General features: G+C 39.7%; 1 protein-coding gene and 1 long non-coding RNA gene across 11 annotated transcripts in view; one reads left to right on the plus strand and one right to left on the minus strand.

Moving 5' to 3' along the window:
- Window positions 1–365: 365 nt before the first annotated feature.
- DUT (deoxyuridine triphosphatase) lies at window positions 366–16,222 on the minus strand. 10 transcript variants are annotated; one of them, XM_082449008.1, is made up of 8 exons: window positions 16,084–16,222; window positions 14,918–15,056; window positions 12,838–12,929; window positions 11,139–11,183; window positions 6,093–6,167; window positions 5,863–5,933; window positions 3,846–3,916; window positions 366–992 (listed from the first exon to the last, which is right to left on the minus strand). In XM_082449008.1, the coding sequence occupies exons 1-8, from the start codon at window positions 16,106–16,108 to the stop codon at window positions 473–475; spliced, it is 1,038 nt and encodes a 345-aa protein (XP_082305134.1). In that variant the 5' UTR covers window positions 16,109–16,222; the 3' UTR covers window positions 366–472. The 10 variants fall into 10 exon arrangements, with proteins under 10 accessions (XP_082305134.1, XP_082305135.1, XP_082305133.1 ...); XM_082449009.1 differs by having other exon boundaries at window positions 16,030–16,141; XM_082449007.1 differs by lacking the exon at window positions 16,084–16,222 and adding an exon at window positions 15,573–16,019.
- Window positions 16,223–16,320: 98 nt separating this feature from the next.
- The window catches only part of LOC309654660, a 94,832-nt gene continuing 86,365 nt past the window's right edge, over window positions 16,321–24,787 (plus strand). The window contains exon 1 of the long non-coding RNA XR_014260385.1: window positions 16,321–16,459. This is a non-coding gene — a long non-coding RNA (uncharacterized lncRNA). The remainder of the gene's footprint in view (window positions 16,460–24,787) is intronic.

A 24,787-nucleotide genomic window follows, 5' to 3' on the forward strand; every position in this document is an offset into this window, starting at 1 on the left:
AATTATGTTAATATGTCCAAGGTCCATTAACCCCAAACACAAAACTCCAAGTACCTACATATCTCAGCCCTCTAGTCTTCTCATTCTTTCACTGATAAGATGGAAAATGAATTTGAGGAAATAATCATTTGACATCTCCTGCCAGGTGGGATGGAGATGGTCACGTGGCAAGAAATACAGTACATTCCCTACATACACACGAGTTCCGTTCTGAGAGCACGTTCATAAGTCCAATTTGTTCCTACGTCCAACAAAGTTAGCCTAGATACCCAACTAACTAACTAACTAACAATCAGCTATACAGCAGAGGATTGTAATAGGTTTATAATACTTTTCACACAAATAATACATAAAAAACAAACACAAAAAATATAACATTTTTAATCTTACAGTACAGTACCTTGAAAAATACAGTAGTATAGCACAACAGCTGGCATACAGGGGCTGGCATCGAGTGAACAGGCAAGAAGAGTTACTGACTGGAGGAGGGAGAGGAGGTGGGAGATGGTAGAGCTGAAGAATCGTCAGCAATAGGAGACGGAGGGCAAGATGCAATTTCACTCACGCCTGACGTTGATGGCAGAGGTTCTGGTTCCTTGCTGGATTCAATTCTATTTACCTTCTTGAAAAAACGATCCAGTGGTGTCTGGGTAGTAGCTCTTTTTTTCTCGTCGTAGATGACACAGTAGCACTGGATTGCATTCTGAATGGCTGCTGCAACCTTTGTGTACCGTTCTGTGTTCAGGTCCTGTGCCTCAAAAACTAACAGTGCCTCCTCAAATAAAGAAAATCCCCTTGCCATTTCCTGCGTCATGAATCTCTTCAGTTCTTCAGTTACTTCTTCTTCCTCTTGTCTCTCTTCATCCCTTCTCTGGGCCTCCAATACCTGGCACTTCTTAGCAGTACCAGCTACATCACCGCTGCTTTTATGCTTGCTTCCGGACATCCTGGGCTTGAAATAAAGATACTGTACTACTGTACTCTGTACAGTACTGTAAAGTACACAAAAGCAAACCACTTGTAGAGGATGCACATACGTGACAATGTACGCCAGACACATGAACTAACTTACGTGATTGGACATGCAAATGCATGTTCACATCTTTGAAAGCTTGCAACTTGAAGGTTCGTACATAGGAGACTTACTGTACTGTGTAGGGAAGGTGCTCTGAAATTCAAATCTTGGGCCTTTCCCCACCTCTATCCCCCCATTCATTTAGGCTGCCTGTTTAAACACTAGTATGTAGCTTCCTCTACAGATAGCCACCAAGGGAAATTAACTGAAGGAGCATCAGATTAGTTTGTAGGAGTCTCCCTGATTATTTCTCTTCTGATGTATACAGCACCAAGGACAGGAGTGGATAGTGGGCATCATTAGTGAGTGAGGCAGAACTGTCAAGGGAGAGGAAAACTGCCTAGTTTCTGCCTGGGAAGAAACTGAATAGTAATTGCTATTCAATTTGTAGTTAATTGATAATCAAAGTGCAGCCCTACATGTGAAAATGATGCTTCTCTTTGGTCATCAGTAAAAAACTGGTTTCCTTTGTAGCAGAAAGGAAGACTTGCCCTAATAAAGTGCTGCTTCCTGGTTTTCCTTTGCTACCAACTGAATCTAGCTGATTGAAATAAGGCAAAGCTGAAATGAGCTCAGGAACCAAGCCTTATTAACATAGGGTTTCACTTCCTAGAAAACTGGTCCAGACCACTATTTAGGTGTTTCTATTCTGCAGTTATTCACTATTCCATCCACTTTTGTTTCATACTCTTTTCTAAACGTTGTACTTCATAATAAAACAAAGTAAAAATATTATATTTGAACTTTACATACATAACAGAGATGTCCAATAATCCCAACCCAACAGACTGTATTGTACTCTTTCACATGGCATTTCCTTTTCTTGCTTTTTCCATATGGCATTTGCACTTTCTTTGCTTTTTTCACTGTTTTAGGCAAGTTCCATGAGTCTGCCCTATGCCACTGTTAAGGAAAAACAGCTTTTATCCTTCCTGTGTAGGGAAAAACCTAGTTCTTTCCTAACATCTTTCCTCCCTGTGAGTCTCCTTTACTACTCACAGAAAACACTTCACTTCTGGGCACCAAACGTGTGCAAGCTTTTTCCCACACCAAGCAATTCTCTGACACCAGCTGCATGTTCTACAATTTCTCAATTCTGATACTGTGTACTTGGAGATAGCCTCAGATACTGCAGGTTAAGGGCTCAGTCCCATAAGACTGACCACTCTCCCCCAGCCATCCCTCCCACCACCACTTCAGACACCAGCTGCAAGCTCAGGTTTTCACCTGTGCTTCTGACCAACTACAGAAGTTCCAAAGACCTCCTCTCCTTGGGGTCGATTAATTTGCTAGAGCAGTTCACAGAACTCAGGAAAACACTAATGTTTACTAGTTTATTATAAAAGGATATAAAAGATACAGGTGAAAATACAGATGGGAGAGGTGCAGAGGGCAAGATACGTGGGAAGGGGCACGGAGCTTCCATAACCTGTCCAGGCACACCACTCTCCCAGCACAACCTGTGAGCTCTCTGAGCCCTATTTTTTGGGGGATTTTATGGAGGCTTCATCACGTAGGAACGATCCACGATTACTTCCAATTTCAGCCCTTCTCCCTTCACAAGAGAATGGGGCTGAGGGGGGGGCACGGGGTGGGCACTGAAAATTCCAAGCTTCTGATCATGTCTCGGTCCGTCTTTCCAGTGACCAGCCCTCATTCAGGAGCCATCCGTGTCAGGAACAGAGGTCAAAGACCAATATAGAACAAGAGATGCTCCCAGTGTTCTTATCACCAGGGGTCAGAGACCAATATCTATTTTCTGTTATCTCACAGCCACTCTCTTCTATAGATTAAATTCACTGATCCTAGCTTCAGTCTCTCAGGTCACATATGACAAGCCTAATTCCCTGAGTCTTTAGACTATAAGAACATCTATTATATCCCTGGGACCTTCTCACCCCCCACCCCATTCCTCCCATCCCAACAAATACACTTCTCCAGACAAAAACCAAAACTTAAGACAAAAAAAAAACTCCACACCAGGTCTCTCATCTATCCCCCATGGATATCATTCTGGTCTCTAATTTTAGAGTAGCTTTAGATCTGAGCATCTTCCTTTAAGTATGGTACCAAGATGGAAACATATTCCGGGTATGAACAAACTAGAGGAAGATTTTCATTAACCATCTCTTCCATTCTATATTCTCTTTACCACTCGAAAGACTGAAGATACTGCAAAGAACATGAGCTTTGAAGCCACAGGACCTGAATTTTAATAGTGGTCATCATTAGCTGAAATGTCTCTGAGCCGATTTTTGTTATCTACAAAAAGTGTTTTATCTGTTCTCCCACAGGCATGTTATGAGAAAGAAATGAGCAGTTTGTAAGTGCTTAATATAGTGGACTTAATGTTAACAGTGTAAGCTAAGACCATATCTCTTGGTAGTCACATCATACTCTTTGTTCGTATTCAACTGTTACTATGTATTGGTCAGGGTTCAGAGAACCTGACTGGCTAGTTTAGCAGAAAAGAATTTATTTAAATTTTACTGACTTCAGAAATAACTTATACCATGACCCAGTACAAACATGCACACATAAATATATAATTCAAATAATCTTCACAATTTTACCCATCTGACATGTTGTCCTCTGCAGTTTTTCTATTCAATTTTTTTTTTAATGCTAGTTATGACCCACTGAGTTGATTTCATGACTCACTAATGAATCGTGACCCATAGTTACATTTCCAGAGTAATGGAAAACACTACACTGCAGGGTATTAAATGGCCTAGAGAATCACTAGAAGGACAGAAAAAAAAACTCTAACCTGTGTTTCCAGGAACTGGGTGGCCAAAAGAGCTGCCAGCTCCAGAAGCATTCCATCTGTATGACCCACACCTGCAAAATGATGCCTTTTGAGTCTCACACTAGTGCATCTGATTGAAAACGTCCTGGTGTAAAGGGGTTTGGGAAATGCAGAAAAGGAAAGCACACCAAAAAGAAGGCTGCAATAGATGTTACTCAAGCTAATTCATGCTGCCGAGACTTACTCAAAGGTGCTTGGTTTGGACAAACCCAGTGGCCTAAGCATACCTCTTTTACATCTATTTATCCCTATTAAATTGTATATTTTCTTGGATGCAGCCTATTCCTGCTACTTCAGTGTGGGAAACTCTCATAACTACAGTTTACTTGATAGAATGAAATTCAGAAGAACCAACCAACTGGAAATTCCCAAGTTACATTTCCTTTCACAAACACACCTCTACCCAGTTAACCTGGGGTCTACAAAAAAGGGAGGTTAAAAAAGAAGGAAAAACCTAAAAATAAAAATAATAAACTGAGGATTCTCTTCTTCCCACCCTCACAAAGAATCTTAAGTTTAAAAAGACATTTTTTAGATCACTGAAGAGAAGGGAAGAATTAGGAATAATTTTAACTTCTTTTTATTGTCCTTCAGTTCAGTTTATACAGTAATTTGTATCTGTGAAAGAATTCAAATTTATTGAATGAAAGGCATTGCTTATGATATATAAAGCAATTAAAAAATAAGTTACTGAAGGGGTAATATATAGCGAATTAAATAATACAGGTTTTGGGGTAACTGATGTGCATTTAATTTAAAAGAAACTGTGTGAGGTCACCACACAGATTTATATAACAGTCAAATGCAGAAAAACACAAGAAAGTAAGTTTCTATGTGATCCCAACAGAGGTATCCTTTCCTTGATCATAAGAGAACCAAGTATTTTTAGAAGCTAAAACTGTTAAGTTTACAGAAGTGCAAAACACCAGAACACTTTAAGCAAAGTCTTTATTTTCAAGGAAAAAGTATATTTTCTCATTTTCTGTTCTTGGCATAAATTTTAATTATTTCCAGTGGAACCAAAACCTCCTGAACCCCTTTCAGTGTCATCTAAAACCTGAAAAGACATAAAGGTAGTAAGCCATGTAGTTAATTTCAGATCCTCTTTCAGTTCTCTCCAGCTCCAAATTTGTAAGACTTTTATTCTTGCTATACCATTGTTTCAAAAAGGAGATTACAGAAAATTAAATTTTTAAAGTTTCAGAAATTAAAATATTGAATAAGTTCCAAAAAAGCTAAGGGAACAGTAGAATTTCACAGGCTATTTCAGTGGTTTATTATCCAAAGTAATGCTGTATAATAGCTATGGAAAACATTTCAAGAAATACTAAGATTTTAATTTTGCCTAAAATAGGACTAGTCACATTTTCTACTACAGATGGTCCCCAACTTAGGATGGTTTGACTTATGATTTTTTGACTTTATGATGGTGCGAAAGTGATTTGCATTTGGTAAAAACTGTGCCCCAAATATTGAATTCTGACCTTTTCCTGGACTAGTGATACACGGTGTGATACTCTTGTGATGCTGGGCAATGGCAGCGAGCTGTAGCCACCAGTCAGCCGTGCCATCACAAGGGTGAACCACTGATAACACAGCTGTTCTGTACTCATACAACCATCCTATTTTTCACCTTCAGCATGGTAGTCAATAAATTACATGAGATATTCAACACTTTCTTATAAAACAGGCTTTGTGTTAGATGCTTTTGTCCAACTGTAGGTTAATGTAAGCATTCGGAGCACGTTTAAGTTAGGCTAGGCTAAGCTATGATGTTCGGTAGGTTAGGTGTATTAAGTGCATTTTCAACTTAAGATATTTTCAACTTACGATGGATTTATTGGGATGTAATCCCATTGTTAAGTCAAGGAAGATCTGTATTTAGTTACAAATACCATATTAAATCCTCAAAATTTTGTTTTTCCTTCACTGAAGATGTTACATCATTTATTCCCTATTCAGCTTTTATGATACTTACTTGAACTTCCTCTATTTCTGGGTAAAATATCCGTTCACAAATGAGCTGTGCAATTCGATCACCCTTTTTGACTTCAAAGGAAAAAAACAAAACAATTTATTACTGATATTGAGGCATTCTCTGTATCCTGCCCTGTAGAGTACAATGAGAATTAGAGTAGTATGTGTTACTTAGACATACATAACTTGGAAAACTCACTGCACTTATGTGACTGCATGTATTTGACATACCTTCGAACTTTTCTTTGCCAAAATTAAACAGTACAACACCAACATTTCCTCTATAATCTTCATCTATGACACCAGCTAGAAAAAAGAAAAATAATATTAGCTTGGTTTATGGTACCGAAAGACTAAGGGTATATGATTACCTCAAAATCATTCCTAAGTAGCTCTGAGAGTTTTATCCTTACAACGAATATGTGAATCTTGCTTTGGTATTATGTAAAGCCTCAAAACTAAGAAATTACTAAAATGCAAATAAGAATTAAGAAAGTGGTCCTAATTTTCCAACCTGTCATCCTTACAAATGGTGACCACTACCTACTCTAAAATTGGGAGTAGGCACTTAGCATCTCAGACAAGTCATCCTGAATTGCTCTCTCCAATCCTACTGTCTATTTGTGGCACACCTGCCCAAAAGACTAGGAGAAAATTCTGATTTGGGTTTTAAAGGCTTCTCCTGGTAGCAACTTCCCACTAACATCCAGATTGAAATATGATTGAGTCATAAATAAAAATGTCAAAAAGCCTAAAGATCTGCAGTAGAATAAGTCAGTGTTAAGCAGCAGTCTAGCAAATATCAGAACATTCCATTTTTATAATGAAAATGGAGCTGAATCGTTCAGTTCACATTCTTCTTCTCCTTTTAATTTAAGCTACCAGCCTTTCTCAGAGCATGATCTCTCAGAAGACATTAGCACATAAGCTTAATAATGAGTACACTTTTACACAGAACCGTGTGTAATTAGTACCTGTTTGAGATTATAAACACAAAGGCAGCAAATCTTTGCAGGGGAGAAACTTGAGCCAGGGCCCTGCCTTGGCCCAGAGAAGTACATTTACCAGACTTGCTAGCACTTATCTTTGGTCCAAGAATCCAAAACATTTCCATAAACACAAGCACAGATAATATAGGTGCACCAGGCCTTCTCATTTCCTTTTTTAATACTGAGACATAATTCAGCGGTTCTTAGCATAATCAAAGTTGTGCAAACACAACCACAATCAATTTTAGAACATTTTTATTACCACAAAAAGAAACCCCCTACCTGTTAGCAGTCACTCTCCTACCCCCTTCATCCCCCTCAGTGCCTGTCTCCTTTTATACATGTTAATTCTTTCCCCCCAGTTTGTAAAATGCTGGATAGGATTCATGTGAATCTAATTAAACGTACCTCCATGTCACATTTTACAGCTTCTTACTAACACCTAACTTCTTTAAAAAACAAAACTCTTATCAAAGAAGAGAAAAGAAAAGAAAAAGAATCAGGAATTTAGCTCAATGGGCACTAATGCTGGTTGGTCAGACTCATAATTATTTGCAGGTCAACTGAAAAAAATTTTTCTTTTTTAGAACAAGGGTAAGCATCCCCTTTCAATTTTCTCATGTAGGGGTAAAAAAAAAAAGCAAAATTTAAAAAAGTTCCACCATGGGGAAAAATATTCAGAAAACCAACATTTTAGATTTTTCCAGTGGATTAGAGTAGAAGTTTAAATGAACCCCTGTGGTTTACGCATGAATTACTAGGGATAAGTGAAACTGAACTTAAGCACTTCTTAAAAGGTTCCTGATACAACACTTTTAAGAGTTTGAATTAAAGATAAACACATTTTTAACAGTGAGAAGGGTGAGTATAAAAGTGGCTGAAAGTCGTTCATATCATGTCTAGACTGAAGGAAACAGTATTCTTTTCTGGTTCTACAGCAATAAAACTTTGACCAATTCAAAAAATACTGAAGCCTGGCATCTTTCCCCACTGCCAGTTGATCATTAAATTAGTCCTTGATATTTACTGAAAGAATGGATATAAAAATGAGACCAGCTGTTTTCTGTATTATCTAGATGTAGCAAGTTTCAGCTGCAGGAACAGTTTAGATCAGAGTTAATGAAGGAACCCCTCAGCAGCAGGTCATTCCATGCCTCCCATGCCGGAACAAATGACCACACGAGGCCTTGGCATCTCCATGTGGCAGTGCTGAAGTACATTCACCTAGAATGCATTAGATGAAGGCAATGTGGGCTGACTTCTGAACTCTTGTTTCATCACCCAAATAGTACAAACACATATGAAGTAAAGGCCAATAATGTTCCCCGACCCTCCCTCAGGGAGCCAATGTTACAATAATATATTTTACACATTTTTTTCCACCTAAAATATTATTGATATCCTTGGGGAGTAATATATTTAAAAGTCATTCTTTTAGATCCAAGATATGGAAATACAGCACCGTTATTTCTAACTATTCTCTTATGTAACATCAGACATTCAGGTCGTTTTCACATTTTTCCCATAATAATCAAGGCAGTCCTTTACATACGTTCTTGAGTATTAGTGTTTTTTATTCTCATCAAATAGTTTCAAAAAAGCACTTTCCTGGGTTGAAGGGTGTGTATATTTAAAATTTTAATGGATATCGCTAGATAACTTTGCAAAAAAGGTATAGCAATTCAAATTTCTATCAGTGACATTTAAGAATGCCCATTTCCAAACTCCCTGACAGTACCAGATAGTAGCAATCTTTTAAATTCTGGCCAACCTGCTGAGTAAAAAATGGTATCTCATGGCTTTATTTACATTTCCCTGATGACTAGTGAGGCTCGGCTTTTTTCCTCCTTATGTTCATCGCACATTTGCTCATCCTCTTGTACATTTTATGATCAGTTTTGTTTTTTTCTTATCTGTTTGGATATTTAACTCTTTTTCATATGACTTGCAAGTATTTAGTTGTTTACTTTATGGTATCTTCTACAATACAAAAACACTCCCTTTTGTAAAAGCCTTTGCTATGTATCTGTAAAGTAGTCCTATCACACTTACATGTTTGGGTGTCTTGAATTCTGCAAAGCCAGATTATCTACCTAGATTTTATGCTTGGCACACAAAAGTTTGAAAAGTCCTTAACTAAAAGAAATGAAGTCATTTGAAGTCAATTAAAATGTATAACAAAAAAAAGGCCTTTCTTTTTTTTTTTTAAGTATGAATGCCAATAGTATAAAAAAAAAATCTAATAGTTCTAAGTTCATTTATTACTTATTACTCAAAGGCAAACTGACCTTCAAGAAAAACACAAGACTTACTCCTTTTCTACATAAGGGACATAAACATCAGGGATATTTCTCTTCATGAGAAAGCAGAAAGTATTTTGAAGTTATCACTGGAAAAATCATGCATTGGAACTGGCAGAGTGATTAACTGACTTCAGGCAAAAGTTTTACTGTGTCAAGACTTTGGCATGTCATTTGTTGGAAACCCTCTTTAGTGAAAACTATCCACACCTACCAGATGTGAATTCTGAACGGAATCCTGCATACTCAACTTTTCCCTTTGACCCTTATTTACAGCCTGGGATTTCTAACAACATCCCTCTTCTGAAATAAAAACTGTGGCCAACTATGATAAACTTGTGCCTAACAGACATTTCTAAGATACTATGCATCCAAGAACACACCACAATGTGATTGTGTGAATAATACCACACCAACCACCAGGCAAACTAACTTTCCACTGCTTTTACATGAATTTTTTTCAGAGGATTGTTTTAAACAGAGCAAAAATTAGTAACAAAGTCGGAAAAAAAGTTTCCATTTAAAAAAAAAAAGATCTGATAAGTCCCTAAGGGACAGGAAATATTAGATACATTATCATTCAATCTTCCCATCCTTCAGGGACAAGCACACTAATTTTCATTGTTACAGATGAGGAAACTGAGGCTCAGAAAAGTTAAGTAATAACTAGCTTGTTAGTGACAAAGCTGGGGCCCAAATCCTGTTGTTATTCCAAAGCTCATGTTCTTTTCACAACCCTTTGAAATTTATTTAAAAATATATTACAGTCTTTTACATCCTTAAGTTATAGGCCTAAGTGACCATACTGACCTTGTAAAAGTATTTTTGAAAGTCAAGCATAACTGAACCCAGGCAATCCTCAGGCCCGAGGTCCGTCCATCTCAGTCAAACTCTGCTCCTCTTCAGTCCCTAAGACCTACTTTTAGGCTCCCGACTTGCCCCACAGCACCATCTAGTGACACCATGGGGAGACAGCCCAGGGACAGGCCTCAGCCACATGTTAACCCCTGAAGTGCAGGTAACAGTGAGCTAATTCAGGGCAGGGCTCCGCTGGTGGAGGGAAGGGGCAGGGTGATTCACAGTATTTAACTGCAGTGGAAAGAACAAGGGGATTGGAATAATATGGATGGATTCCAGTTTTTAACGTGTCAACTTGGGCTCATTTCTTTTTTTTTTAATAAATTTATTCATTTATTTATTTTTGGCTGTGCTGGGTCATCGTTGGTGTGTGTAGGCTTTTCTCTAGTTGCGGTGAGCGGGGGTTACTCTTCATTGCGATGTGCGGGCTTCTCTTGTTGCAGAGCATGGGCCCTAGAGCGCATGGGCTTCAGCAGTTGTGGCATGTGGGCTCAGTAGTTGTGGCGCACGGGCTTAGTTGCTCCGCGGCATGTGAGATCTTCCCGGACCAGGGCTCGAACCCGTATCCCCTGCATTGGCAGGCGGATTCTTAACCACTGTGCCGCCAGGGAAGTCCCAACTTGGGCTCATTTCTAAGCCAGTTTCCTGGTCTGTTAAAAAGTAGCTTTGTAAAAACGGCAAGAGGTGGAGAATTTAGCATATGCACTTATCCGAGGGCCAGGATGTCTTGTTAGAGAAGCACTCACTACAGTTGCTTAAATAATGATATAAAAGCTTTTCCTTTCCTTATAATAACAAACTTCCTTCTATGAATAGTCATTTTTGGACTAAATGCTGATTATCACTAAACCAAGGCAAAATCCTATCTGTCAGATAGTGTCTAGCTTATTAGGAAAATAACATGCATTTCACATAATGGTCATTAAAAAATTAGACATACTCAAATAGCATTTAAAACTATATCATAGTTGTAACTTCAGAGACAGAAATTTCTAAAAGGCAAGACACAACAAAAATCATTTTCTTTTCTTGATGATAAAAATAAAATTTGTCATTTGATTACTGCCTCTTAAGCAAAGACAAAGTAAGCACTTGCAAATATTTACAGAATAAAAATGTAAATATATTACCTCCTACATCTATGAAGTGTTTTGCAGCCAAGCCAGAACGTGGAGCTACAAAACAAAAAAGGAGAAATTGACTGTCTTAAGAGGGAAGGGCAATACTGAATATAATTGACAGAATTTAAGCATGTCGTTCTCATCTCCTATAACATCCGTATCTGAATCTTAATCTTAGCAGATGGCTCTGAATTAAAAATGTATTTATCACATTGTATTACCAAAGTAGAAAAGAACAGTTTAGAAAATGTTGACAAGGTTTGATTCAAAACCAAGTTAAACCACTCCAGCATGTCTTTAGGCAACTGAGGATCTATGGTGGGGAAGCTGTGGACCGCTGGAATGAACTGGGAGGTGAACAAGTGGGGACAACTGTAGACAACTCTGTCCAGACGTCTGGTCACAAAGGGAGGATGGTAGCTGGCAGGGACATGGGGCAGAGGAAGAGGACTTTTATTTTAAGGTAGGAAATCAGAGCATGTTGCAGTATGGGAACAGACATACATGGGAACATGCAGGATGGGAACATCGTACTGGGAAGAAGGCAGAGAGAGAGAGAGAGGCATAAACGCAACCAAAGAGTAGCAGAGCTTAGCCTAGAACTTGGAACTTCTACTCATAATTCAGATGCCAAAAGACATGTTTGTATGAAACATATGAACCAGAGTAAGAAGCTAAGTTTATACCTTATTCTTGCTGACTTGAGCATCAGACCTACCATTAATTACCCTAACTTCTAGTATTTTATTCCAGAATAACCTAAATCAGGCACTTTGTCAATAAATGCTACACCTTCCTGCCTTCACTGTTATTTCACCCCATCTCCTAACTGCCCCCCCCACCAAAATACACTAAAAATACAGTCAGTGCTGCCAAAAAGAGATGAAGAGAGAGCTCATCTCATTTTTCTTTTAAAGGCTGAAGTATTAGCAGTTCTCTGACTCATGGCTAACAAGATTCCCCCGGGGATCACAGTTCCATTTGCTCCTTTATGTTTACTCTGAAGTTAGCAAGTAATTATGCTCTTGAAAAGAAGTTTTAAACTCTTTCTGTAGTGACAACTGACTCGGGGCAGAAAAGTCAAACCTGCTGACCTGCCCTGCATTTTGTCCTCTCTCCTCCCACTGTGAGGCATTTCCCTCTAGTGCACTGAAGCGCATCCCTTACCTAGCACACCCCATGAGAGGATACCCAAAGGGGGAAAGGCTAAGGGGCCTGATGTTTTCAGGGGTTAGAAACTTTACTCTCATAAGATGCCATGTGCCATTATCCTGAGCCTGCCTCTTTTTTCTTATAAAACAAATACCTTCACAAAGAAATCTGACTTCATATGCAATCTGATCCTTGAAGGGGGAGTTGGTGGTAAGACTGGAAAAATCACCAGTTAAAAATCACCTATACTTTCAGTTTTTCTCACAGTGAGTAGTTGTGAAAACAACCTCCTGGGCCAATGTGAGTGTCCTAAAAGCTTAAGTAAAGGAATTGAAAGAATAAAAAAAAAAAAGCAAAGCGACAGAGGCAAAAGTAGATATGTAAAGGAAAGTTTTCAAATGACTGCAATTGCCATCACAGGTGGCACGTCTTTATTTTAGGACACAGGCCGAGCAATACCCCTTCCCTCACTTATACCCCAAATGAAACTAAGATGAAAGAACATATCACAAAGGAACAGCCTGACAAGGAGTTACCTGTGTCTCAAATCACTTACCTACTCTCCCATAGCACCCAGAAGGAAGAGCTATCTGAATGTCTGTTTTCACAAGGGCTTTCTCCATAGGTGGTACTGTGTAATCATAGGCACTAGGAAAATAATGAAAGATAACTGGTATTTAGATATAGTAATCCTCTGTGCATTTTTTGGTGAAAGAGGTGACATGTAAATGTATTCTCCCCTGAACAAAATTTTGTTGGCAAATTGAGGTAATTATTTAGCAGGAGGGGGCTGAAAGGCAGACTTTAAAAGGTATATGCTTCACTAACATGGTATGAAAAGAGGAAAATAAAGAACCAAGAAAGAAGGGTAGATAATAGCAAATAATAGCTAACATTTATTAAGCCCTTACTGTGTGCCAGGCACAGTTCTGATTGCTTTGTATAACTCATTTTATTCTCACAACAATCCTCTAATCATTAGGGAAAACATGTAGAAGGAAAGGAGAAAATAGATGGCCAACATAAATGGTGGTGGCGGGCGGGGGGTAGGTTCAGCTGTGTTGCATCTGTTCTGGTCTTGGTAGTATACCAAGCTTACCAAGCGGTGGCCATGAACTTCACTGGCTGAGGGAGAGAGCTGACCACTGTGAACAGGCCCTGGAGATGGACACTACTGAGGAACGGATTCTCTAAGGTCCACCCACCAAATACTGCTACTTTGTTATTACTGTAGCCCTCTCCTTGATAGAAATTTAAGAGATTTTACAATAAGCAGAACTGGAAGTTACTTTTGAGCCCTTAATTAAGACTGGTAAAGTGGTGCTATATTTTTACTTCTTTCATTGGAATTTCCTCTCTTGAAATAGTTAAAACTCTAATTTATCGAAGAGATATTTCCATGTCTATTTCAGTATACAGAAAGTCACCTGTGTTAGGAGGATGCTTACAAAGTATCTTAAATCGAAGTCTCTCCTAAGACTCACAACAGCGCCCAGATATGGTGTAGTCAATGTACATCACTCTACTTTTATTCATGAAAGTAAGGGACTGAACTATATCCATTTCAGCTACAACAGTCTATACCTCACTTTTCTTTTTCCTTCTTTTCTCCCACTATCATCACATACTCCTTTCTTCCCTTCTGTGGTACTTATGACTTAGACCAGTGGTTCTCACATTAGAATTATCTGGGATGCTTTAAAATAAATCCTAAGGCTTGGGACTTAGTCATGTAATCAACACCCCCTCCGCCCCAATATCACTTTTCACCTACCTTAATGGTTCTAAGAACTGGGGACAGTAGTCAAGTGGGAAAAAAAGCACTGAATTCAGGGTCCAAAATTCTATTATATTCAAGCCCTTGGGCAGTCAATTCATCTCTTCACAAACTCCCACATCTGTAAAAGGTACCACTCATCTACTTCAGGATTGTTGTTGAGTATTAAATACAATAGCACATGTGCCAGTTTTTAGTACAGGTAAAAAGTGCTGTACAAGAGAGAAGGTGGTAGTATTACCAACATCCCTGCTTTTTCATATTTGGACCCTTTTGGAAATTTCCAGTCCTTGGAGTGAACCTAAATATGGACATATAGAGAAATGTTACTAACCCTTAAAGGCAGAAACAACTTTCATTAATCTTTCTTAGCTACCTTATTACCTAAGAACCTAGGCTCCTACCGTGGCTTTTCTTTCTACTGAGCACAGCATCACTCTCAGGCCACTCCTTGAAGGCCAAAGTGGGCCTTCTTCATCTCTACTTTCCACTTAGAAAGGGCGCAATAAATGTTGCAAAATAAATAACACCTGGGCGGACATTCATTGGTATTTACCACTCCACACTCTGCCCAAATCCGTATTTAATTTATGCTAAAGAGGAAAGCTAAAATTTTCAACATTAAAAAAAGGCAGAAACCCTATATAATGCAAAAAGCGTTTGTTTCTGTACTTTTAAGCGGCCGTTTCAAGCTTTGGCAGCAGCGGGCTGGAATGTAAGCTAAGCTGAGGGCGCTATACCTCGGGAACTGGGACTTCTCCGCGTGAGGTAAGGATGACGGGACAGAAGGCGGCCCTCTCAGCCTCTTCGCCCGGGCCGGCCTTCCTCGGGGACGCGGGCGGACAGGGCGCCCACTCACCTGTATAGGTCATAACCCGCGGCGCGCTCGGACCCCCTGGTCGGAGCGGTGGCGTGCTCCGAAAGCCGGACAAAGCGGAGCCGCATGCCGCCCTCCTCCGCAGGCCGGACCCGTTTGCGGGGGGAGATGACTTGTGCCTCTTGAGAGCAGGGCATGGCAGGGCAGAGTGTGAGCACGAGGGAACAGGCGGAACAGGAGAGAGCAGGATGAGCGCAGCGCGCCGGTTCTAAACTTCCCGCCAACAACTCCCCGCCCCGCCCCCACCCCCACCCCCTCGGACGAGCCCACGGTTCTGGCTGAGAGGGGAGATGGGTCTCAAATTTGGGGCTGGAAATCCTCCTCGGAAGAGATCTGGGAACGGAAAGCACTGAGCCTTTTAAAGCTTTCCAAACTCAATGCATGGATCCAAAGTTAGTGGCAGCTTCTCTGGCCTTGCCCTCACCCCAAAATAGAAAACCATTCCCCTTCCCCAAGAGGAGACGCGAATGAACTCGCTCCCGCGCCGCTGGGGCTGCGGTCCCTCCCACTCCCCCCCCCCTCCAACGCCCAAAGCCCAAGGGCTTCTTCGGGGACTGACTGTTGGCCTGCAGGCTCCCAGCCTCCCCACGCCGTGTCCTTCCAGCCTGGGCCCCGACATTACTGGCGCTGCGGCAACCTCGGCTCAGACTGCGGGCGCTGGTCAGCGGCCGGAGCGCCGGGAGCTGCACGGCCCCCCGCGGGTTGGGATCCAGGGGCGAGCCTGGCCAGGAGAGCCCTGCGGCCTCCGTCCCCGGTCTTGCCTGGCGCGCGCCGTTAAACACAGAGCGGAGCAAAGACGGAAGGAAATGGTAGCCGAGCACTGAGCGAGGGCAGAGGGAAGTCATTTGCCCGGGTTTGGGCGCAGGTTGGCGCCGCTCCTGCAGGCGCGCGCCAAGTCTGCACCGAAAGACGCGTCCCAGTCAAATGACCTCGGAAGCAGTAACCGCCGGCGTCTGACGAGGGGCGCACGGAGGCGGCGCATCAGCAGCCCTCGGGCGGGCGTAGGCCCGGGTTCTCCCGGAAAGCTGTGCACTCGGCGTCCTGAATCTCGCTGCTGCCTCCGGCTGCCTCTGCCTCCCTCTGTCGACCCTCACCTTTCATCTGGCGCTGGTTTTCCGAGGTCCGCACCCAGCGCTATGCCGATTTACCTGGGGCGGTGCAGCCCGCGGCCATGACTCGCCGGCTTCTAATCTCAGGGGCCCCAACAGCCACGGAGCCGCATCACGATGCCCGTAACGGTCACCGCTCAGTGCTGCGCCCTAGGTGGTGGGCAAGGCAGCGAGTTCGATTTCCTTACGACACTGAAGAGTGCAAGCTGGAGTGTTGTGGAGTGTTGTTTATTCTCAAAGGGGGCGGGGGACACAGTCTTGAGGATAACCACGGGGACCTCTCGGTTGAAATCCTAGCACTCTTTCGGATGACCCCACAAGAGCACAGAGGAGGACCGCTGTGGCTGTGATTCGAACAAAGGTTCCGGGCCACACTGGTATAATTTACAGTGGAGATGAGTAAATAACTTTTCAGGTAATTGTAAATTGATTTTTCTAGGATACAAGTATCTCCACTTACCTCTGGAACTGACGCTAAAATCTCAAAACTAAATTGTAATGCATTTTGTCAAAAGAAATACAAACTATAGGGCAGTTTTAGGAAAATGACAAACAAAAATGTTAGGGAATTGTTGGGGAAGTTTTCAGACTTCCTGGCTGTGCCTTTCCTTACAGGCCCCACCTTTTCGGTCTCCTTCACTGGCTCTTCCTCTTAAATGCTGGAATTCCTCTGTGCGAGGAATGATCTATTTACACTCTTCACCCATGGCTTTAAATATCTGTACTCTGAGGACTCTCCAAATTTATACCTATAGCAAGGTGATCTGGGCCCTCTTCTTCAACCTTCTCTAGAGCCTTCTGGCTCTCCCCAGCTGCTCCTGGCCACAGTGGCATTCTAACAGTTTCTAGACCCACCAGCCTTTCCTGCCTGGGAGTCTGTACACATCCTTCCTTGGTTTATGCTCCATGTGTTTCAAGTCTCACTCATCTCTGAAAGACCTTCCCTGACAAACAACTGAAGTAGCTACCCTTTGTTTCCCTCACCACCATTTTCTAGCACACAATCAGTTTTTTTCTATTCACACCACTTGTTACTGCAATCTGTATCTCTTCTATGTATTTATTTTCTTCTTCATTGTCTATTTGCTCTAGAAGACAGAAGCTCCATGAGGGCAGGGACCAAACGTGTCTTCATTCACCATTGTACTCCTGGGGCCTAGCTTAGTGCCTGGCTCAGAATGTGCTTGATAACTACTTGTTGTATGAAGGAATGAATGATAAGAGATCTCACTGCCTATTCCATCGGGACCCTGCATATGATCTCAAAGTCTTCTGATTTTTCCGTCCATTCCTTTAATTTTTAATCAAAAGTTTTCTCCATATAATGCTTTTTCAAGGTCTACACTGAAAAACATCAATCCCTTCCCAACCCCTCCACGAACACCCTCCCTCAAATCTCACTCCTCAGGGGCAATACTTCCAACTTTTTTTGGCTCTTTCTATTGGAATCTACCTCCCTTTTTCTAAATTATATGTTGCTATTTATTTTTTTAATGGCATAGAAATGACCTTCTGAATTAGAGTAGTTGAGGATTAAATCTCTTAACCCCCTCTCCACCCCATTCTGCCAATAGTTTTGTAACAATTTTTTGTGTAAGTCAGCAGTTAGTATTTACTTTATCATGACTGTTAAATATCGACTTCAGAGACAAGTAATATGATAGGAGTATTTCGTTTTTTTACACCTGTCCCCCTCAAGTTTATAACTGCCTTATTTTCCTATTTGTCTTTATTGGTGATGGTGTTTTTGATTCACACATTGCTTGTTTTTTCCAAATGTTCCAGGGATCCTATACCTGAAACATCTATCACATCAAATGAAACACTGAAACTTAAATCCCCTATCAGTTCAGATTTTCCCTCCCTCACTTCTCTATTCTTTTGCTCTGGTCTGTGCAAGTGACCCACTAGTCCTGGTGAATAACTGTTATCCTGGGACTTCCCTTTGCCCCTATCTTATGTTGGAGCCCTGGTTTTATGGCTCTAGTATCTTCCTTTTAGTTTACTTCCTCATTTTGCTGAAGTACTTTCTCTAGTAATTTCCTAAGGAAGTTTGCATTAAAGATAGTTTGAGTCCTTGCATATCCTAAAATGTAGTGACTGTAATGACTTCCTTTACCCAGACCCACACAAAAATCTCACTTCATTCATGAAACTTCCTTAGAACCAGTAGTGAGAGCTGCCTTATCTTTTATAACACTTACCATATCATTCATTAGCTATATACTCCCATGGTGTAATCATCTCAAGTACATGCATTTATCTTTCACATTAGTAAGAGTCATAAACTTTTATGAATGCTTCAAAGCACCTACTTAAGTATTTTACACTGGAAATGTTTTGTTTGGCTCCTTATAATACCTAACACCAAGAAAGTATTAAGCTATTTCTTCTATTAATGTGGAGACTGAAAATTATATTGTTGTCACTTTTCATCTGAGTTTATTTTAGATTGAAAAGAGAAAAGGGAATAATCCAGCTGGAAAAGAGTAACAGGTTAGGGGTCTGAACCACTAAGTGTTTAAAGAATATTCCTTATGACACTGAAATATAATTTTATATGAAAATACACCTTAAATTCAAGATACTACAGTAAAGAAGAACCAGACATGTTTATTTCGTGCTGTATATTGATCAGAATATAAGTATCCTGTCAGTCATGCTGATAATTTAATTACTTAAATCTTGTGCCAGTGTGAACCTACTGAGTATGCAAGTCTGTACTTTACAAGCAAAGTTGTCCTTCCTATCTTCGCCATTTTAGGGATTTTTCTCTTTTTTTAACAAGGACATACATGGTGGTTACTTTATATTCCAGGTATATTCTAAGTGCTTTATAAATATTAACTCATTTAATCACAACAAACAGAGAAAACAAGTGCTATTACTATCCCTATTATACAGATGGGGAAACCAAAGCACAGAGAGGTCAAATAATTTGCCTAAGACCACACAGCTCACAACCAGAACGAGATGGAGCCAAGATTCAACTTCAGGTAGTCTGGCTTCCGAGTCCTTGCACTTAACCACTCTCTGGGTTTATATATGCCTAATGAGACTATGACAACTCTCCTTAATACTGAGCCTGGCCCTTGTTCTCCAGGTCTGGGAAAGATGTGTGTAGAAAATTAACCAGACATTCTTCGTTTCACAGTTGACCGTGCCCTCCTTGTTGAAACATTTCTTCACCGGGCCACACTCTGGTTTTTCCTCCCACTTCACCTGCTGTCTCTTCTCAGTCTCTTTTCTGTCTCCTCTTCTCTTTTCAACCTTTTCTCTTGCTCAAGATAAAAAGCCTTAGAATGTTGCTTCCTCCCCTTTTCTCTCAGGTCTTCCCTTATCGAAAAATAGTGTTCTTCTAAGCACCACCTAATGCTTTACCCTATTTGATTTTTCTTCATAGCACAATACTACATGAAATTATGTACATATTTATTCATTTCACTTGTATGTCTCTTCCACTAGCATGTAAACTCCATAATGGATTTAAATCTGTCCTAATTTGGGATCCTTTCAGGTGTTCTCTGTTTCTTTCTACCCCTTTTGCCTTCTTTTAAATTTTATTATTAATTTTATTTAAATTAATATAATTATTTTATTGTTTCACTTGTCCCTCTATTGAGAAGTTTTACTCTCTGACTCTGTTGTTTCAGATAAATTAAAACATGCATGCTTAATTCATGAGTTTCAAAGGTCTAAAACTAAATTATTATCTTTCTCCTGGATAACATAAGGACCTTAGAATGCTTTAACTCCATTAATTTTTCTTTTGGCATATATACTGTTACTGTCTGGTACTTTAAACATATCTTTTTTTTTTTTTTTTTCGTTATTTCTGAGATATACATTTTAAAGTAATAACTAGAATTATGACTTATAACATTATACCAGAACATATAAGATTTTTAGAAATTTCATGTAATGTCTGAAACATTTATATTAACATATTTCCATACAAATAACCCAAAGGAAGTTTAGTATTAGTTGTTTTTTTTGTTTGCTTGTTTTTTTTATACTGCAGGTTCTTATTAGTCATCAATTTTTTACACATCAGTGTATACATGTCAATCCCAATCGCCCAATTCAGCACACCACCATCCCCACCCCACCGCAGTTTTCCCCCCTTGGTGTCCATACGTTTCCCCCCTTGGTCTACATCTGTGTCTCAGTTTCTGCCCTGCAAACCGGTTCATCTGCACCATTTTTCTAGGTTTCACATACATGCATTAATATACGATATTTGTTTTTCTCTTTCTGACTTACTTCACTCTGTATGACAGTCTCTAGATCCATCCACGTCTCAATAAATGACTCAATTTTGTTCCTTTTTACTGCTGAGTAATATTCCATTGTATATATGTACCACATCTTCTTTATCCATTCGTCTGTTGATGGGCATTTAGGTTGCTTCCATGACCTGGCTATTATAAATAGTGCTGCAATGAACATTGAGGTGCATGTGTCTTTTTGAATTATGGTTTTCTCTGGGTATATGCCCAGTAGTGGGATTGCTGGGTTATATGGTAGTTCCATTTTTAGTTTTTTAAGGAACCTCCATACCGTTCTCCATAGTGGCTGTATCAATTTACATTCCCACCAACAGTGCAAGAGGGTTCCCTTTTCTCCACACCCTCTCCAGCATTTGTTATTTGTAGATTTTCTGATGATGCCCATTCTAACTGGTGTGAGGTGATCCCTCATTGTAGTTTTGATTTGCATTTCTCTGATAATTAGTGATGTTGAGCAGCTTTTCATGTGCTTCTTGGCCATCTGTATGTCTTCTTTGGAGAAATGGCTATTTAGGTCTTCTGCCCATTTTTGGATTGGGTTGTTTGTTTCTTTAATATTGAGCTGCATGAGCTGTTTATATATTTTGGAGATTAATCCTTTGTCCGTTGATTCGTTTGCAAATATTTTCTCCCATTCTGAGGGTTGCCTTTTCGTCTTGTTTATGGTTTCCTTTGCTGTGCAAAAGCTTTGAAGTTTCATTAGGTCCCATTTGTTTGTTTTTGTTTTTATTTCCATTACTCTAGGAGGTGGATTAAAAAAGATCTTGCTGTGATTTATGTCAAAGACTGTTCTTCGTATGTTTTCCTCTAAGAGTTTTATAGTGTCCGGTCTTACATTTAGGTCTCGAATCCATTTTGAGTTTATTTTTGTGTAAGGTGTTAGGGAGTGTTCTAATTTCATTCTTTTACATGTAGCTGTCCAGTTTTCCCAGCACCACTTATTGAAGAGACTGTCTTTTCTCCATTGTATATCTTTGCCTCCTTTGTCATAGATTAGTTGACCATAGGTGCATGCGTTTATCTTTGGGCTTTCTATCTTGTTCCATTGATCTCTGTTTCTGTTTTGTGCCAGTACCATATTGTCTTGATTACTGTAGCTTTGTAGTATAGTCTGAAGTCCGGGAGTCTGATTCCTCCAGCTCCGTTTTCTTCCCTCAAGACTGATTTGGCTATTCAGGGTCTTTTGTGTCTCCATACAAATTTTAAGATGATTTGTTCTAGTTCCGTAAAAAATGCCATTGGTAATTTGATAGGGATTGCATTGAATCTGTAGATTGCTTTGGGTAGTATAGTCATTTTCACAATATTGATTCTTCCAATCCAAGAACATGGTATACCTCTCCATCTGTTGGTATCATCTTTAATTTCTTTCATCAGTGTCTTATAGTTTTCTGCATACAGGTCTTTTGTCTCCCTAGGTAGGTTTATTCCTAGGTAATTTATTCTTTTTGTTGCAATGGTAAATGAGAGTGTTTCCATAATTTCTCTTTCAGATTTTTCATCATTAGTGTACAGGAATGCAGGAGATTTCTGTGCATTAATTTTGTATCCAGCTACTTTACCAAATTCATTGATTAGCTCTAGTAGTTTTCTGGTAACATCTTTAGGATTCTCTATGTATAGTATCTTGTCACCTGCAAACAGTGACATCTTTACTTCTTTTTCTCTGATTTGGATTCCTTTTATTTCTTCTTCTTCTCTGATTGCTGTAGCTATAACTTCCAAAACTCTGTTGAATAATAGTGGTGAGAGTGGACAACCTTGTCTTGTTCCTGATCTTAGAGGAAATGGTTTCGGTTTTTCACCATTAAGAAGGTTTGTCATATATGGCCTTTATTATGTTGAGGTAAGTTCCCTCTATGCCTACTTTCTGGAGGGTTTTTATCATAAATGGGTGTTGAATTTTGTTGAAAGCTTTTTCTGCATCTCTTGAGATGATCATATGGTTTTTATCCTTCAATTTGTTAATATGGTGTATCACATTGAGTAATTTGCGTATATTGAAGAATCCTTGCATTCCTGGGATAAACCCCACTTGGTCATGGTGTATGATCCTTTTAATGTGCTGGTTTCTGTTTGCTAGTATTTTGTTGAGGATATTTGCATCTATGTTCATCAGTGATATTAGCCTGTAGTTTTCTTTCTTCATGACATCTTTGTCTGGTTTTGGTATCAGGGTGATGGTGGCCTCGTAGAATGAGTTTGGGAGTGTTCCTCCCTCTGCTATATTTTGGAAGAGTTTGAGAAGGATAGGTGTTAGCTCTTCTGTAAATGTTTGATAGAATTCACCTGTGAAGCCATCTGGTCCTGGGCTTTTATTTGTTGGAAGATTTTTAATCACAGTTTCAATTTCAGTGCTTGTGATTGGTCTGTTCATATTTTCTATTTCTTCCTGGTTCAGTCTCGGAAGGTAGTGGTTTTCTAAGAATTTGTCCATTTCTTCCAAGTTGTCCATTTTACTGGCATAGAGTTGCTTGTAGTAATCTCTCATGATCCTTTATATTTCTGCAGTGTCAGTTGTTACTTCTCCTTTTTAATTTCTAATTGTCCTGATTTGAGTCTTCTCCCTTTTTTTCTTGATGAGTCTGGCTAATGGTTTATCAATTTTCTTTATCTTCTCAAAGAACCAGCTTTTAGCTTTATTGATCTTTGCTACTGTTTTGTTTCTATTTCATTTATTTCTGCTCTGATCTTTATGATTTCTTTCCTTCTGCTAACTTTGTGTTTTGTTTGTTCTTCTTTCTCTAGTTCCTTTAGGTGTAAGGTTAGATTGTTTACTTGAGATTTTTCTTGTTTCTTTAGGTAGGCTTGTATAGCTATAAACTTCCCTCTTAGAACTGCTTTTGCTGCATCCCATAGGTTTTGGGTCGTCGTGTGTTCATTGTCATTTGTCTCTAGGTATTTTTTGATTTCCTCTTTGATTTCTTCAGTGATCTCTTGGTTATTTAGTAACGTATTGTTTAGCCTCCATGTGTTTGTGTTTTTTATGTTTTTTTTCCTGTAATTCATTTCTAATCTCATAGCGTTGTGGTCAGAAAAGATGCCTGATATGACTTCAGTTTTCTTAAACTTACTGAGGCTTGATTTGTGACCCAAGATGTGATCTATCCTGGAGAATGTTACCTGCGCACTCGAGAAGAAAGTGTAATCTGCTGTTTTTGGATGGAATGTCCTATAAATATCAATTAAATCTATCGGGTCTATTGTGTCATTTAAAGCTTCTGTTTCCCTATTAGTTTTCTGTTTGGATGATCTGTCCATTGGTGTAAGTGAGATGTTAAAGTTCCCCACTGTTATTGTGTTACTGTCGATTTCCTCTTTTATAGCTGTTAGCAGTTGCCTTGTGTATTGAGGTGCTCCTCTGTTGGGTGCATATATATTCATAATTGTTATATCTTCTTCTTGGATTGATCCCTTGATCATTATGTATTGTCCTTCCTTGTTTCTTGTAACATTCTTTATTTTAAAGTCTATTTTATCTGATATGAGTATAGCTACTCCAGCTTTCTTTTGATTTCCATTTGCATGGAATATCTTTTTCCATCCCCTCACTTTCAGTCTGTACGTGTCCCTAGGTCTGAAGTGGGTCTCTTGTAAACAGCATATATATGGGTCTTGTTTTTGTATCCATTCAGCAAGCCTGTGTCTTTTGGTTGGAGCATTTAATCCATTCACGTTTAAGGTAATTATCGATATGTATGTTCCAATGACCATTTTCTTAATTGTTTTGGGTTTGTTTTTGTAGGTCCTCTTTCTTGTGTTTCCCACTTAGGGAAGTTCCTTTAGCATTTGTTGTAGAGCTGGTCTGTTCGTGCTGAATTCTCTTAGCTTTTGCTTGTCAGTAAAGCTTTTGATTTCTCCATTGAATCTGAATGAGATCCTTGCTGGGTAGAGTAACCTTGGTTGTAGGTTCTTCCTTTTCATCACTTTAAGTGATGCCACTCCCTTCTGGATCATGCCACTCCCTTCTGGCTTGTAGAGTTTCTGCTGAGAAATCAGCTGTTAACCTTATGGGAGTTCCCTTGTATGTTATTTGTCCTTTTTCCCTTGCTGCTTTCAATAATTTTTCTTTGTCTTTAATTTTTGCCAATTTGATTACTATGTGTCTCGGCGTGTTTCTCCTTGGGTTTATCCTGTATGGGACTTGCCGCACTTCCTGGACTTGGGTGGCTATTTCCTTTCCCATGTTAGGGAAGTTTTTGACTATAATCTCTTCAAATATTTTCTCTGGTCCTTTCTCTCTCTCTTCTCCTTCTGGGACCCCTATAATATGAATGTTGTTGCGTTTAATGTTGTGCCAGAGGTCTCTTAGGCTGTCTTCATTTCTTTTCATTCTTTTTTCTTTAGTCTGTTCCACAGCAGTGAATTCCACCATTCTGTCTTCCAGGTCCCTTATCCGTTCATCTGCCTCAGTTATTCTGCTATTGATTCCTTCTAGTGTAGTTTTCATTTCA

Source organism: Balaenoptera physalus, assembly GCF_965194825.1.
Source record: "Balaenoptera physalus genome assembly, chromosome: 2".
NCBI classification, from domain to species: Eukaryota; Metazoa; Chordata; class Mammalia; order Artiodactyla; family Balaenopteridae; genus Balaenoptera; species Balaenoptera physalus.